Source organism: Tiliqua scincoides, chromosome 3, assembly GCF_035046505.1.
Source record: "Tiliqua scincoides isolate rTilSci1 chromosome 3, rTilSci1.hap2, whole genome shotgun sequence".
NCBI lineage: Eukaryota > Metazoa > Chordata > Lepidosauria > Squamata > Scincidae > Tiliqua > Tiliqua scincoides.
This window is the reverse complement of record NC_089823.1, coordinates 129,574,197-129,586,450: the sequence shown is the minus strand read 5'-3', so window position 1 is coordinate 129,586,450 and position 12,254 is coordinate 129,574,197. Positions and strand designations below refer to the sequence as shown.

The 12,254-nt window shown below is 41.2% G+C and overlaps 1 protein-coding gene across 1 annotated transcript in view; it reads right to left on the bottom strand.

The window, feature by feature from the left end:
* The window catches only part of NSD2 (nuclear receptor binding SET domain protein 2), a 69,131-nt gene extending 58,270 nt beyond the window's left edge, over nucleotides 1–10,861 (bottom strand). The window contains exons 1-4 of the mRNA XM_066622415.1: nucleotides 10,759–10,861; nucleotides 9,261–9,882; nucleotides 1,324–1,489; nucleotides 88–254 (exon numbers count right to left, since the gene is read on the bottom strand). Of these exons, the coding sequence (XP_066478512.1) occupies nucleotides 88–254; nucleotides 1,324–1,489; nucleotides 9,261–9,854 (927 nt within the window). The 5' untranslated portion in view covers nucleotides 9,855–9,882; nucleotides 10,759–10,861. The remainder of the gene's footprint in view (nucleotides 1–87; nucleotides 255–1,323; nucleotides 1,490–9,260; nucleotides 9,883–10,758) is intronic.
* Between the last annotated feature and the right edge of the window lie 1,393 nt (nucleotides 10,862–12,254).

Sequence of the window (12,254 nt, the reverse complement as noted above, 5' to 3'; positions counted from 1 at the left end):
AAAAAGGCGGCACCCTCAAAACAACTTCAAGTGAACATTCAAACAAATAATATGGCAACTATGTTGAGATCTAGCACACAATTTTACCTTTATTTTCTCTGCTTTTGTAATGGAATGCTTTGCACTTTCCTGGCATAATTCTTCAAATTGTTCTTCTCCCTTGAATGGTGCAAGACTCTTCTCAAACACCCAAGCTCGTTCTGGGGCATCTCCAAAAAACTGTACATGATACTGGCGAAAACTTTTCTTTTGTCCTGAAAATATAGCATACATACTCGCAAAAGTTATTATCTCATATGGAAATATTAATACAGAAAACAATAACAATATACAACACTCAGTGAACAATGAATAAAAAGAGTGATTTTTATTGACAATATTTTTTTTAAGCTTAATCAATATAACAGTTTGGCATGGTTCAGACACCATGCAGAACCATGGTTTTGCTCAATGTCTCCAAGCCTGGGATTTGTACACTGTCCTCCATATCTTTGCATGCAAGGGAAAGATGGATTCTACTTTCAATCCTGGTTTCAAATTACTTAGGATTTGCTGCAATGTCTGAAGCCAACTAATCCCAGCATATTCTAGACAGATTTTGAGAACAAGCCATGATATGAAACTAGGATTGAAACAACTTGACTCAAAAAAGCTTGCATACCCTTCCACCATATTTGTATACGTTACAGCAGTGATTCTCAACCTTTTTCATCTCACAGCACACTGAGAAAGTACTAAAACTGTCAAGGTACACCATCAGGTTTTTGACAATTGACAAGGCACACCACACTGCTGGCCAGGGGCTCACATCCCCCAATGGCCCTCCTAATATATGACCCTTCCTCAAATTTCCATAGCACACATGCATACCATTCACAACACACCAGTGTGCCGTGGCACAATGGTTGAAAATCACTGTTACAGAGTCTCCAGACTTTTTGGCCAGAGGGCCGCATCAAATATCTGGCATGGTTTTGAGGGTCAGAAAATTTAAATATAAAATTTAAATAAATTAGAGATGGAACTTAGGTGAGTGAAAAAATGACTGTATGGGTTTATTAATTCAACCTCTCTGGCCCTTGGGACACCCTCCAGACACAATAAGAGCACAATTCTGGTCATGTTCAGTTGAGTGGGCCAGAGGCTTTCAGGGGAAAAGAGATTGGCTGCGGGCTGGATAGAGGCTTGCTGCAGGCCACATCTGGCCTCTGGGCCGGGGTTTGGAGACCCCTGCTTTAGAGCAATAGAAATTAGTGAAAATCAAAACACACAACACACCCCGACATAGCATCAATGCCAAACTATAAAAAAAAACAGGCATACCATTTAGTTTTGTGAAGTTATGAAAAAGAGGATCAGCTGAAATCATACATGGCCACCACGGATAGCCAGATACTTTGGACCACACCAAGTCTCCAATATTGTACTTCAATACATGAATTCTGTCATCTTTTCCAGAAAGTGGAGAAGCATCTTCTTTAACAGGGCTCTTTTTAAAAAGGAAGGGGGGCAGATGTTAAATTATAGCAACTTATATAACAAAACATTTTTCACATTAGAACATATATAAATAATGTCTGATACAATAAAACAATGTCTTAACTGGAATGAAATACAGCATGCGTTCGCTTTATTTCAATGGTAAATTCTAACCAGAGTGCTTACAAACACTGAGGTTCAACCTTTTTATACACAGGTCTGGCTCAACACAAATGGCCACTGCAAATGAGAAGGGCTGTGTTGATCCCTGGAGAAAGGGGAAAAAATCCATCCCTTTTAAATCAGTTTAAAAAACTGCTTTTCTTACTGTTGTACAGAGACAGTCATGCAAGCAATCATTCCATTCATCAGCTGAGCCAAAGTCAGGAGGTCCTTTGCATTTCTAATTGCTGACTGCCCCTCTACAATGGTAAGAAAAACTATTTTTAAACCACAATTGTAAAGGGACGCACTTTATAATTTTAAACTGCTTTTATTTAACACATTTTAAGGTATTAGCAGGGAGTCCCAGAATCAAACCCCTGTGGATGTCGAGGCATGACCTTATTCCAGTAGGAGTAACGGATGGGCAAGAAACCTGGAAGTGGGTCTTTAAAACTATTTTTACACTTTTTGTTCACAGATTTTTTAATCCACCAGGGGTTCTGGAACGGAACGCCAGTGGATGATGAGGGACAACCTGTATTTAGCCTACAGAACAAGGTTGGGGCTGCAGGGTCACAGCTCGGTGAGCTGAGCATCAGTAGAGCCTTGCTATTATGAATATTCCCACATTGGTTACAGATAAGAGGATGGCAAAAACCAAGCGTTAACCAAGATATTGAAAGAAGACACCATATTTTTTCCACCTTATCAGACAGTAACAGCAGCTAAGCCCACTGCTGCTATAAAACAAAGCTGATATCAATTTGCAAAATTTAGAGGCCTTAGGCATTTATTGCTTCTGTAATTTGTGGAAATGTGATCAGCAAGTATAATTAAAAATATTTATATACTGCTTTTCAATAAAAAGTTCACAAAGCGGGTTACAAAGAAAAAATAAAAAAAAATGTGCTGATTATAAGTGTTTTTAATATAACATATGATGTTTTAACATATGTTTTAAGATATGTCAGCATATGAAGTTGCCTTATTTCACTGGTCAATCTAGCCTAGTACTGTTGATTCTGACTGGAAGGAGTTATCTCACATCCCTTACATGAGATCTTCAAACTACAGGTGATGGGGAATGAATCTAGAACCTGCTGCATTCAAAGCTTGTGTTCTACCAATGAGTTATGGATTACCATTAGGAGAGGGGTGGGTGAACCCAAACACATGGATACATAAAAGCTGACAAATGTACATACTTTGTACATTTAAAGATCTTACAGCATTATGAATGGAAAGCAATTTCAATATACAATGCCCTGTTATCTCAGCATGCAAAAAGATGCACATTAGTACATTTGTCTGCACCTGAGCAATCAGGTGGTGGAAAGTAATATACCTGTAGACATTCTGAAACACATCTTAGAAAAATCTTTCAAATGTTGCCCTTTCCATTCACTTCACTCATTTAACACCTTTTCAATACATAAGGCAGGGACAGTGAGAAGGTTGGAGAAAAATGGGAACAAAACACGTCTTAGGAAACTGTGTTCAAATGTATTCGTAAGGGCTATATAACACCAAGGTTTCACAAAAATATAACACAAAGGGAATTTGGTATTGGGTATAGAATACTGAATCCAGAGTCTCAGAGACACTTCACATGCTATGTGGCAGAAAGTATGCATTTCTCCCTGTGCACATGTGCAACAGAAAGCTATAGGTACACATATTTGAGGTGAGTGCATAAAACAGATTTCTAGCCCTTACGATGTAAGGCAAATTTGCAGAGTAAACATGTTTGCTGGCCTATAGCTTGTTCTTTGTGTGTGGTCATATATATTGTTTTATACATGGGCAATGACGGCTGGTTCATCAGAGGTCTGAATTAGCTCAACGTCAAAAAATTTCAACTTCACTTGCCAAGGAATAAGAGTCTTTGTACTCCTCATCTGATTCCACAACAGAATGCTTGAGTACGCAAGAGGGTATGCAGTGCTTCCATGGCAAAGCTTCATTTCAATTAAATGACATTTTTACACTGCTTGTCACGAGCATTTTTTTTCTATGAGAAGTCAGAATTCAAAATACCAATTTCCCTTCAAAACCCTCATGTTTGAAAGTAAAAAACAAAACAAAACACACACACACACACCAAGAAGAACGGTTTGGTTCTGAACTTCCCTCCCAAAGGGAAATGAAAGGCTAACTGAAAGGGGGAGGAATTAAGCAGCCCATACTGCAGTGGTTCTCAAACTTTTAGCACTGAGACCCACTATTTAGAATGACAATCTGTCCCAGACCCACTAGAAGTGATGTCATTAACCTAGAAGTGATGTCATGGCCAGAAGTGACATCATCAAGCAGGAAATTTTCCTGAGAATGCAGCAAGCACTGAAATTGTGCCATTTTTCCTAAATAGGCAAGCTATACAATAAATAAATTAAAATGAATTAGAAATAATTAAGGTAAAACAAATAAGGAGAAATGAGATGGGGAAGCCAGCCCTGCTCTACCAAGTGAATTCTCTCTGTAGCTGCCTGCAAAAACAGGCAGCCGCTACTTCCCCCCCCCCCAAAAGAACACTGTAAGATTTTCAGCCCTATCCAATGCACAGTTCAATTTAAGTTCTTATATTTAAGCCTGTTTAGTGTGATTGACAAAATCAATTTTACATCCAGCGTGTTTTCTGTTTGGGCTGGAGAGAGATTCAGCTTTCCCAGTTTCCCTCTAAACAGCATTAAAAACCAAGAATGATGAGGAGAGGAAATGATACTTCACTGTGGGGTGGGAGGAGGGGAGGAATCTGTAAAAGACAACAACCTTTTCCAATCAAGCAGTGGTTCCAAATCCATTAGCACCAGAACCCGCTTTTTAAAAATTGCATACCATCAGGACCCACCTAGCTTTACAAGACTAAAAAAGAAGAAAAAGTCTTACCAGTTCAAGCTTCTTTTTCTGTGCTATGGTAGGGGGCTACCTTCTGGAGCACTTGTTGAGCTCCATGCGCACAGGATCAGGATCATTCTGGTAGCCTTGCACTTCCCTTCACCTGACCTTCCACACAAGCCAAGGCATGTTTGCTTACTCATGAGTAAACAAACATGCGGATTAGTTTTGCTTTCCATAGGGCTCAAAACATTTGTCAATTTGGACGGAGGGACTTCCTTCTAAGGTGTTTTTTGCAGGGCTGCATACATTGAATTAGGACCATTCTGGTGGCGTTTGATTCCTCTTTGCCTGCCCTTCACAATGGACCAATGCAATGCTCACCTACTCACGAGTAAACTCACAGTATTCTCAGTTTCACTTTCCATAGGGTTCACTGCATTTTACTCAACTGTTATCAGCTTCTCAGTTGCAACTTTGCGGCCCACCCACAATCAGGTCATGACCCATCAAGTGGGTCACAACCCAGTTTGAGAAACCCTGGAATAATGAATAAGGGCCAACTCCTAACCATTCTTTTGTGGGGAACTGGTAGACAAGACTGTGTTCAGAACTGCACTGCTGAACTAAATCGAGAGAAATAGTGCTACCAAAGTTGTCCTTGTAAATACACTTGGTTTTTTTTTTAGAAGCTGTGCAGATTCTGTTTCACCGTCCACCTGAAGGGTGCAGCCTCTGTGGGCCTCCCCACCACTCCAAACTGCTCTCTTCAATTACTGCAACCCACTTTTAGGTTGCAACTGCAAAACCGAAAATGGGTCACAATAACCACAGAGTAGTTTGGAGCAGCAGGAATAGCTGCAGAGTGCACCGAGAGCCCCCCCCACACACACACACACACAATCCAGATGGTCAGCACTAACCTCCAGGTATGTTTACAAGCCCCTTGATCACTGCTGTGCCATTGCGGCAGACATTCCTGAGCCTCTCCCATTAAGGGTGAAGGGCCCTCTTCTGGTGGGTTGTGACCTACCAGCGTGAGAATCAATGGTGTACGGCTTTATGGTAATAACCACCCCCTTGAATCATAACCAGAAACAAACTGGTAATCCAAGCAAATAACAACAACAATGGTGAGACTGGATCAAATCTTCTTGCACCAATCAGCACTTCAGCAGCTGCCATTTTGTACCAGGTGAAGTTACATAAGAACATGAGAAAAGCCCCATAAGAAAAGAAGATACCCAACTAGTCTAACATCGTATTTCCCAGAGATACCCACCAGCTGCCCCTGGGAAGCTCATGACTGCAGGAGAGAACATACTTCTCTAGTGGTCCCAGGGTGACTGTCTTTGCTTGTGGGTACTACCTCCTCTTGGCAGCAGGCAAGGTCATATGATCCAAAAGGCTCCCTCCAAGAGGAGAGGCTCTGCTCTCATTCCCTGAACTAACCTTACTGGGTTGCGGATTAGAGCAGGGGTGTCAAACATGAGTTTGCAGGCTCTATTTGGCCTAAAGTTCTTTATCCAGTACAAAACTAAATACAGGCATCCTCGCCTTACCCACAGTTCACAAATTTCCCCCAAATAAATTCAGAAGGAGAACCTCTGGTGGCACACCTTCATCAGCTAGAGAGGGGTGCAGTTTGGGGTAGGATTGGGCTGTTAGAAAAAAGCATCAAACACATTTTTAAGAGAATGTAATTTTGGAAATCTTTGTTAAAGTGGAGGGGTGTGTTCTTTTTGTCTTCTGCTACACAATAAAAATCAGGTAGAAGACAGAACACACATTGAACAGCTTGAGTTTATACTGAAAGAAAACATTTATTAAACAATGCTTGAAAGACACCTATTCTCTATTGACTTCCTACTGCTTCTTGGGCTGAATTTGAGACACTGATGGTGGCCTTCCTAAGTGTAGCAATCTAAGAAACTACCTTTCATTTATTAATAAAATATGTATTTTGCTACAAACTGTAACAGGTAAACACAATACATTTTTGTTGCTTTACAGCAGATGGCTCTCAGTTTAACTGCTTCTGTTTTTAGAGAACTAAATCTGTAATTAAGTCACCATAGTAGCAACATCTGTATCTAAAGATACATGAAGGAAAGACCCTGAAAAGAAATTTAATACAGCTCACTGCAAGTGGGATTAAACTAGCAGCACAGATTTCAAACAGGATGTGCATTCTCTTGATCTTTTGGGTTAATGTTTCAGTAGTCTGCTAAATCAGAACAGCAGAATGCATTATTAGAATCAAGAATCACAAAATCACAAGGCCACAGTAAAACCTCTTCTAATTCTTTAGTATTGAAGATTTTTATCCTTTCTTATCTCAAAAATGGTTTCAAGGCAGCTCACAATGCTCCTAAGCAGTGAGAGGCCAATAACTCCCTTGCCCTTTTTGATTAGGCTGCTGAGAAGATTTTGGTCACCTGGGGCCCTCAACTGTCATTTGTAGGTTAACACTTATTTCTACCAACGCAAGGCAGGTCAACACAGAAGATAGAAAGGCCAAGTACAGTACAATATTACAGGATAGCTGGCCCTCTCAGAAGGGTTACGCAAGTGGCCAGGTATCAAAGTTCTCTCTCCTTACCAGAAACAACCATCCCAGACAACCACGGGAGAGAGAATTAGTGCTGTTCTAGTAATGAAGAGGCACTTACAGAAGCTGGGAAGTACCTGCCCCTTCCCAAGCAGTAACATACAACAAGGGGCTTGGAACCATTCTAAACTGTACAGAACAAGATGGTAAATTATGGGATGTACCTGAACGTAGGCAGAATAGGGTCATATTTTAAAAGTTCCATACCTCACTCAAAAACAATACTTCCTACCATGTAATAAACTAGCACATCAAGAAGAAAAGTAGTGAAAATCTCTTCCTGGTGCACTAGTTTTACTACATGTGCCAAGAGTTTTTTACACAGGTGATCATTCTAAAATATGTCCTCTCCCCTCAGACACCAGCTAGAATCATCGCAGATACTAACCTATAAGTCGATCCCACTGATAAGTCGAGGGCAGGTTGAGACAACAATCATGGAATTTTCTATGACCCTCAGTTAAGTCTGGGGTTAAACTTGGGGGGGGGGGTGTCTGAGTATAGTTTTGTCTGATTTTACCCAAGCCCAGATCCTGAAAAATAACCTACCACCAATTATTACCTAAAAACTGTAGTCTCTACTTTATTAAAAACATAGTAAAAGATCATAAGATACATTTTAATTTTTTTTTTTAAATTCTGGTCTTCACCACCTTTTTGTAAACACTATCAGAGTAAATGCACTGTAAACAACATACCGGTAAAACAGTGGTTCCCAACCTGGTATTCATGTACTCCCAGGGACACTCAACAGGACCTTTAGGGGTACTTGAAAAAGAATGGAATAATGGCAGAAAAAGGCAGGCTGTGCTCCAGAATGCCTTGCAAGGACCAGCAAGGCAGGAAGGGAGGTAGCTAGCTGACTCTGAAAGCCCCACCAATAGTTAGTTTTTGGTCATCAATTCATGTATGAACCAGTGATTGAAAACTAGCACAGTAAAAAAGCTGAAACATAATATGGAAGGTGATCAATCACCCAGAATTTCTCAGCACACTTCTGCTGCAAAACAGTGCAAAGGCAGAGTATTCTGTTCTTCAAACAGATGAAAAGAGAAAATATGTGATGAATACATGAGGTCTGGGCTTTCATATGGAGACGAGGGCTTGTATTATTAATTACAAACATTTTGCTAATATGAAGGGTACAATTTATGGAAATTCAATTTGCATTTTGTGGTTATGTGGAGTGTGCAATTCAATTCACAGCAGAGATATTTGCAACCCTTTTACTCAGAAGTAGACCTACTGCTTTCCATGGGTGTTATTCTTAAGTAATGGTGCACTGAATTGTAGCCTGGGAAGTGTTTCAAAAAACAGACCTGCTTTGCAAGCATTTGCAAAGCAGAACCAGGCTGCAGCAGAAGGAAGGAGAATAAAAGGTTAACTTTGGCTGGCATGTCCCAGGAAAATTACTATAGCAACTAAGGTGCCTGCCTGAGCTGAGGAGAAACAAAACTTTTCAGAGTTGAAAGGCTCTGCCCTCTGATTGACCTTATCTCTGATTGAGATAAGGGGAAGTTATAATTGGAGCTTGATTACTTGGCAAAAAATTTCATGTACTATAAGTGAGTATGTGCGGTATATTCCCTCAGTCTGTAACTTGTTCTTACCGCTCTGTTCTTACAGCTCTCAAACCGAAACTAGCACTCAACTGCCTGTTTAACTGCCTTGAACTTAATTGTTCCAAGAATGGGGACGAGAAAGAAAGCCTTGTGCTTCCTCCCTACCAACTTTAGTCCAGTCATCCATAGGGATTATGCCTTCCTTCCTTCCAGAAGAAATAAAGGAAAACCCACTTACAGAATCCCAAAACTCAGTACTATTTAAGATAGGACTGTTGTGTGCATCCTATGTAAGTGCGCACCTGGAGATTATGGATATCAACACTGTGAAACATGGAACAACACTACTGGCTGCTGCCTGCACGTGCTTAGTTTTTATTTCAAAGAAAAGAAAAGGAGCGGTAGCAAAGGGAAAGAGCTTATATGATAGCAGAAAGGCAGAAAAATCAAACTGCTGGGAAAGAAGGTGGAAACCGAAAATTGTTAGGTCTCAGCTACCATCTGAGGGGACCATCAATTTGAAAGAAAATCTTTAAAAATATTAATGACATGACACGAAGTGAGTTATGATCACCTTACTTAACAGGATTAGTAAATTAATTCAATACCTGATCATCAGAAGGGCTGGATGTATTTGACCCTAATTCTGCCTCAGCGAAACCCTGTTCAAGTAGAGAGTCATATTTGATACTTCTTTTTCTATTTCTCCTCTCCTTAATTGCTGGCTTTTGCTCATTTTCCTCTGCTGGATTCACATCTATTCCATTGTCACCACAAATTGAAGACTCAAATAGAGGCTTTCCATTCATGTAAGTTTTAGTAATTTTCAGTTTAATCTCTGGAGAGCCATTCTTGGCAGGAGTAGTGTTAGGTGGTGTTCCAGCTTCTTTTATGTCCTGTGACTCAAAACGCAGCTTGGTGTCTTGTGTTCCAGATTCTCCATTAAACACACGAGAAGTGAGATCTTTCAGCTTGTCTGCTGGGATAAATGGAAGAGCATCATGGCCGTTGTACTTCGGCATGACATCCTGCTGTAGTGTGGCAGAAAGATGTGCTTTGCCCAGGTAGACAGAACATTCACGACTCACTTCACAGTTCTGCATTTTTCCTGTAGGACTTCCAAGAATCTCTGGCACTTGCTTCATTTTGATGTGGTTAACACTCTTTTTGGTTAAAAGGAGAGAGCTACTTTTGAAATCCATTCATCTGAAGAATTCCACTGTTATAATGCTGTATTTAAAAAAAGCAGTCAAAACATTAACACTGGAAGATTTAATTTTGCATAGAACTTGGTTTGCATTATTTCTTAAATGCCTTAAGTAAGGATATTCTAAAATATCTTTAGATCACAATGTCAGACATTTACCCAGGCCACATTCCTACTTTGTGAGTGGTAAAGTTTGATACTGCTTGTATCCAATTGTACACAATAAGACATTACTCCAAACAAAAAAAAGCTAGACTGGTATTAACTAGAACAGTTGCTACCAGATTAAAACCTGGTTTTTCATATCATGGAATAGGAATTAGAACTTTCTATTTTAAATGCTATTTATTAAAACATACCACATTGCTGTAAATTAGGTTATCCTTAGCAGTATAAGCATACAGTCATACCAGCACGCACTTCATGCTGTGGAAGACAATGACCTGAAGGCTAATAGAAGGTAAGTAAAAAAATTTACTTACCTATGAGTCTCATTGAACACATACTACCCATTTTGGTGGTGTCTGCTCAAGGAGAAAAAAGGGGCAGAGAGGTTTTTAAGGGGATAACATCCAGCATGCACAACTGTCACCAGATCCACTCCTTCCCTGCCCTATTTCTCCCCCTCTCCACTTACTGCATGCATCTGCAGCAGACTTGAGCATTAATTGACTCATTTACACAACTGGTTACACCAAACAGGAGAGTCAGCAGTGCAGGTAGAATGTCACACACATCCCTCTACCATGAAAAAATGATGCTTCCCAGGCATAGTTCCACACCTGGGCCATGTGGAACATGTGTTAGGGACCTATGTGCATGCAAAGCCCACACTACTCCCAGCCACACTACTGCTCCTGACAACTATCCTGTATGCCAGGACCCAAGGAAACACTTACTTGAAGATGGTAGGAGAATTGTGGCAGCAGCTCTTGCCTTTTTGTCTTAGTAACATTTTAGAATTCCTACATGTTCTGCCTCTTACATAGTGTAAGGAGCCAGAGCAATGTGGAACTGCTAAAGAGCATGAGGAGGGGGGAGGGAGCCCACTGTTGCTGCCTGCTGTCCATGTCTCCTGATAAGCCTCCCGATTGGACACTTAGCCAGGAAAACTAACTGGATAGCTGAAGGATTACAGTTCTCCTTTGCAACCATTAAAGTTACAGAGGTGGCAGAGATTCTGCTGCTCAATTCCTGGGAACCATAAGGCATCCCCAGAGTCTGTGGGGGCTGCTGGAAAGCCCCCCCCCCCCAGATGTGAATCTGCAGATACCAGGGACACCTCCACCCACAGTCAAGGGGAGATGTGCTCCCTTCACCTTCGGAGGGTCTTCTGAGCCCTGCAGAAGCCATGCATGTCCACCCACAGCCTCTGCTGATTTCAGAATGGCTGTTTAGACCAGAAACGGCCATTTAGGCAGCCTTGCAGGGCTTTTGTCCTGGAGCAGGAGCCACTGGTCACTCCTGTCCCTATTTTATCAGTTTTGCAGAGAGAGAGTAACTATCCCTCTTCATTCTCGGCACAGTGTTTTTTTCTAGTGGCTGTTACTGGTGTTTCTTCTGTATTTTTTTTAGACCATGAACCCTTTTGTGACAGGGAACAATTTATTTATTTGATTCTCTCTGTAACCATTGTGAACATTTTTGTTTACAAACTATATGGTGCAACCTATTTATACAAGGATTTTTTATCTGCAGATTTGACTCAACGCTAATGGGGGGAATTCAAAGTTGCACACACCTTTGCCACCTTTGCCCCATGCTGGTGTCTTCCTCTATTTGAAGGCAACTCAAAACATTGCAAAAAAAAGCTGTGCCTTGCACAGGCACAGAAGTAGCCCTGGAGCCATGGAAGAGGCTCTGGAAGATTGCGCACCTTGCGCAGGAACAGTAAGTCTCCTTGGAGCCCCAGAGCCATCAAAGAGGCAAGTGCAGAAGATTCCTCTGTAGCCAGAACGGGTGCAGCAAAGAAGAGTGCTGTCTCTCTCACACACACACTCACGGTAGTAACAGGGGGGGATTGCTTTAAAAAACCCACTGAGCAGAGCGTTTTCCTCCAGCTTGTTTGGTTTGCCATTCTCAGAGTCGAAAATGAGAAGGAAAACCAGGCACTCTGCTGAATTCCCTCCTCCTTCAGACTGAGATGCTGCAAGCTCTCCTTGCTCCAACCTACACAAGCAAAACAGCCCAGCAAGTCTTCCCTGCAATCCAAAGCATGAGATTTAGGCTACAATCCAATCCACACTTTCCTGGGAGTAAGCCCCATTGACTAGAATGGGACTTACTTCTGAGTAGGCAGGCATAGGACTGGCTCTAAGGTTGCAATCCTCCCCACACTTTCCTGGAAGTAAGTCCCATTGACTACAATGGGACTTACTTCTAAGTAGAATGCACA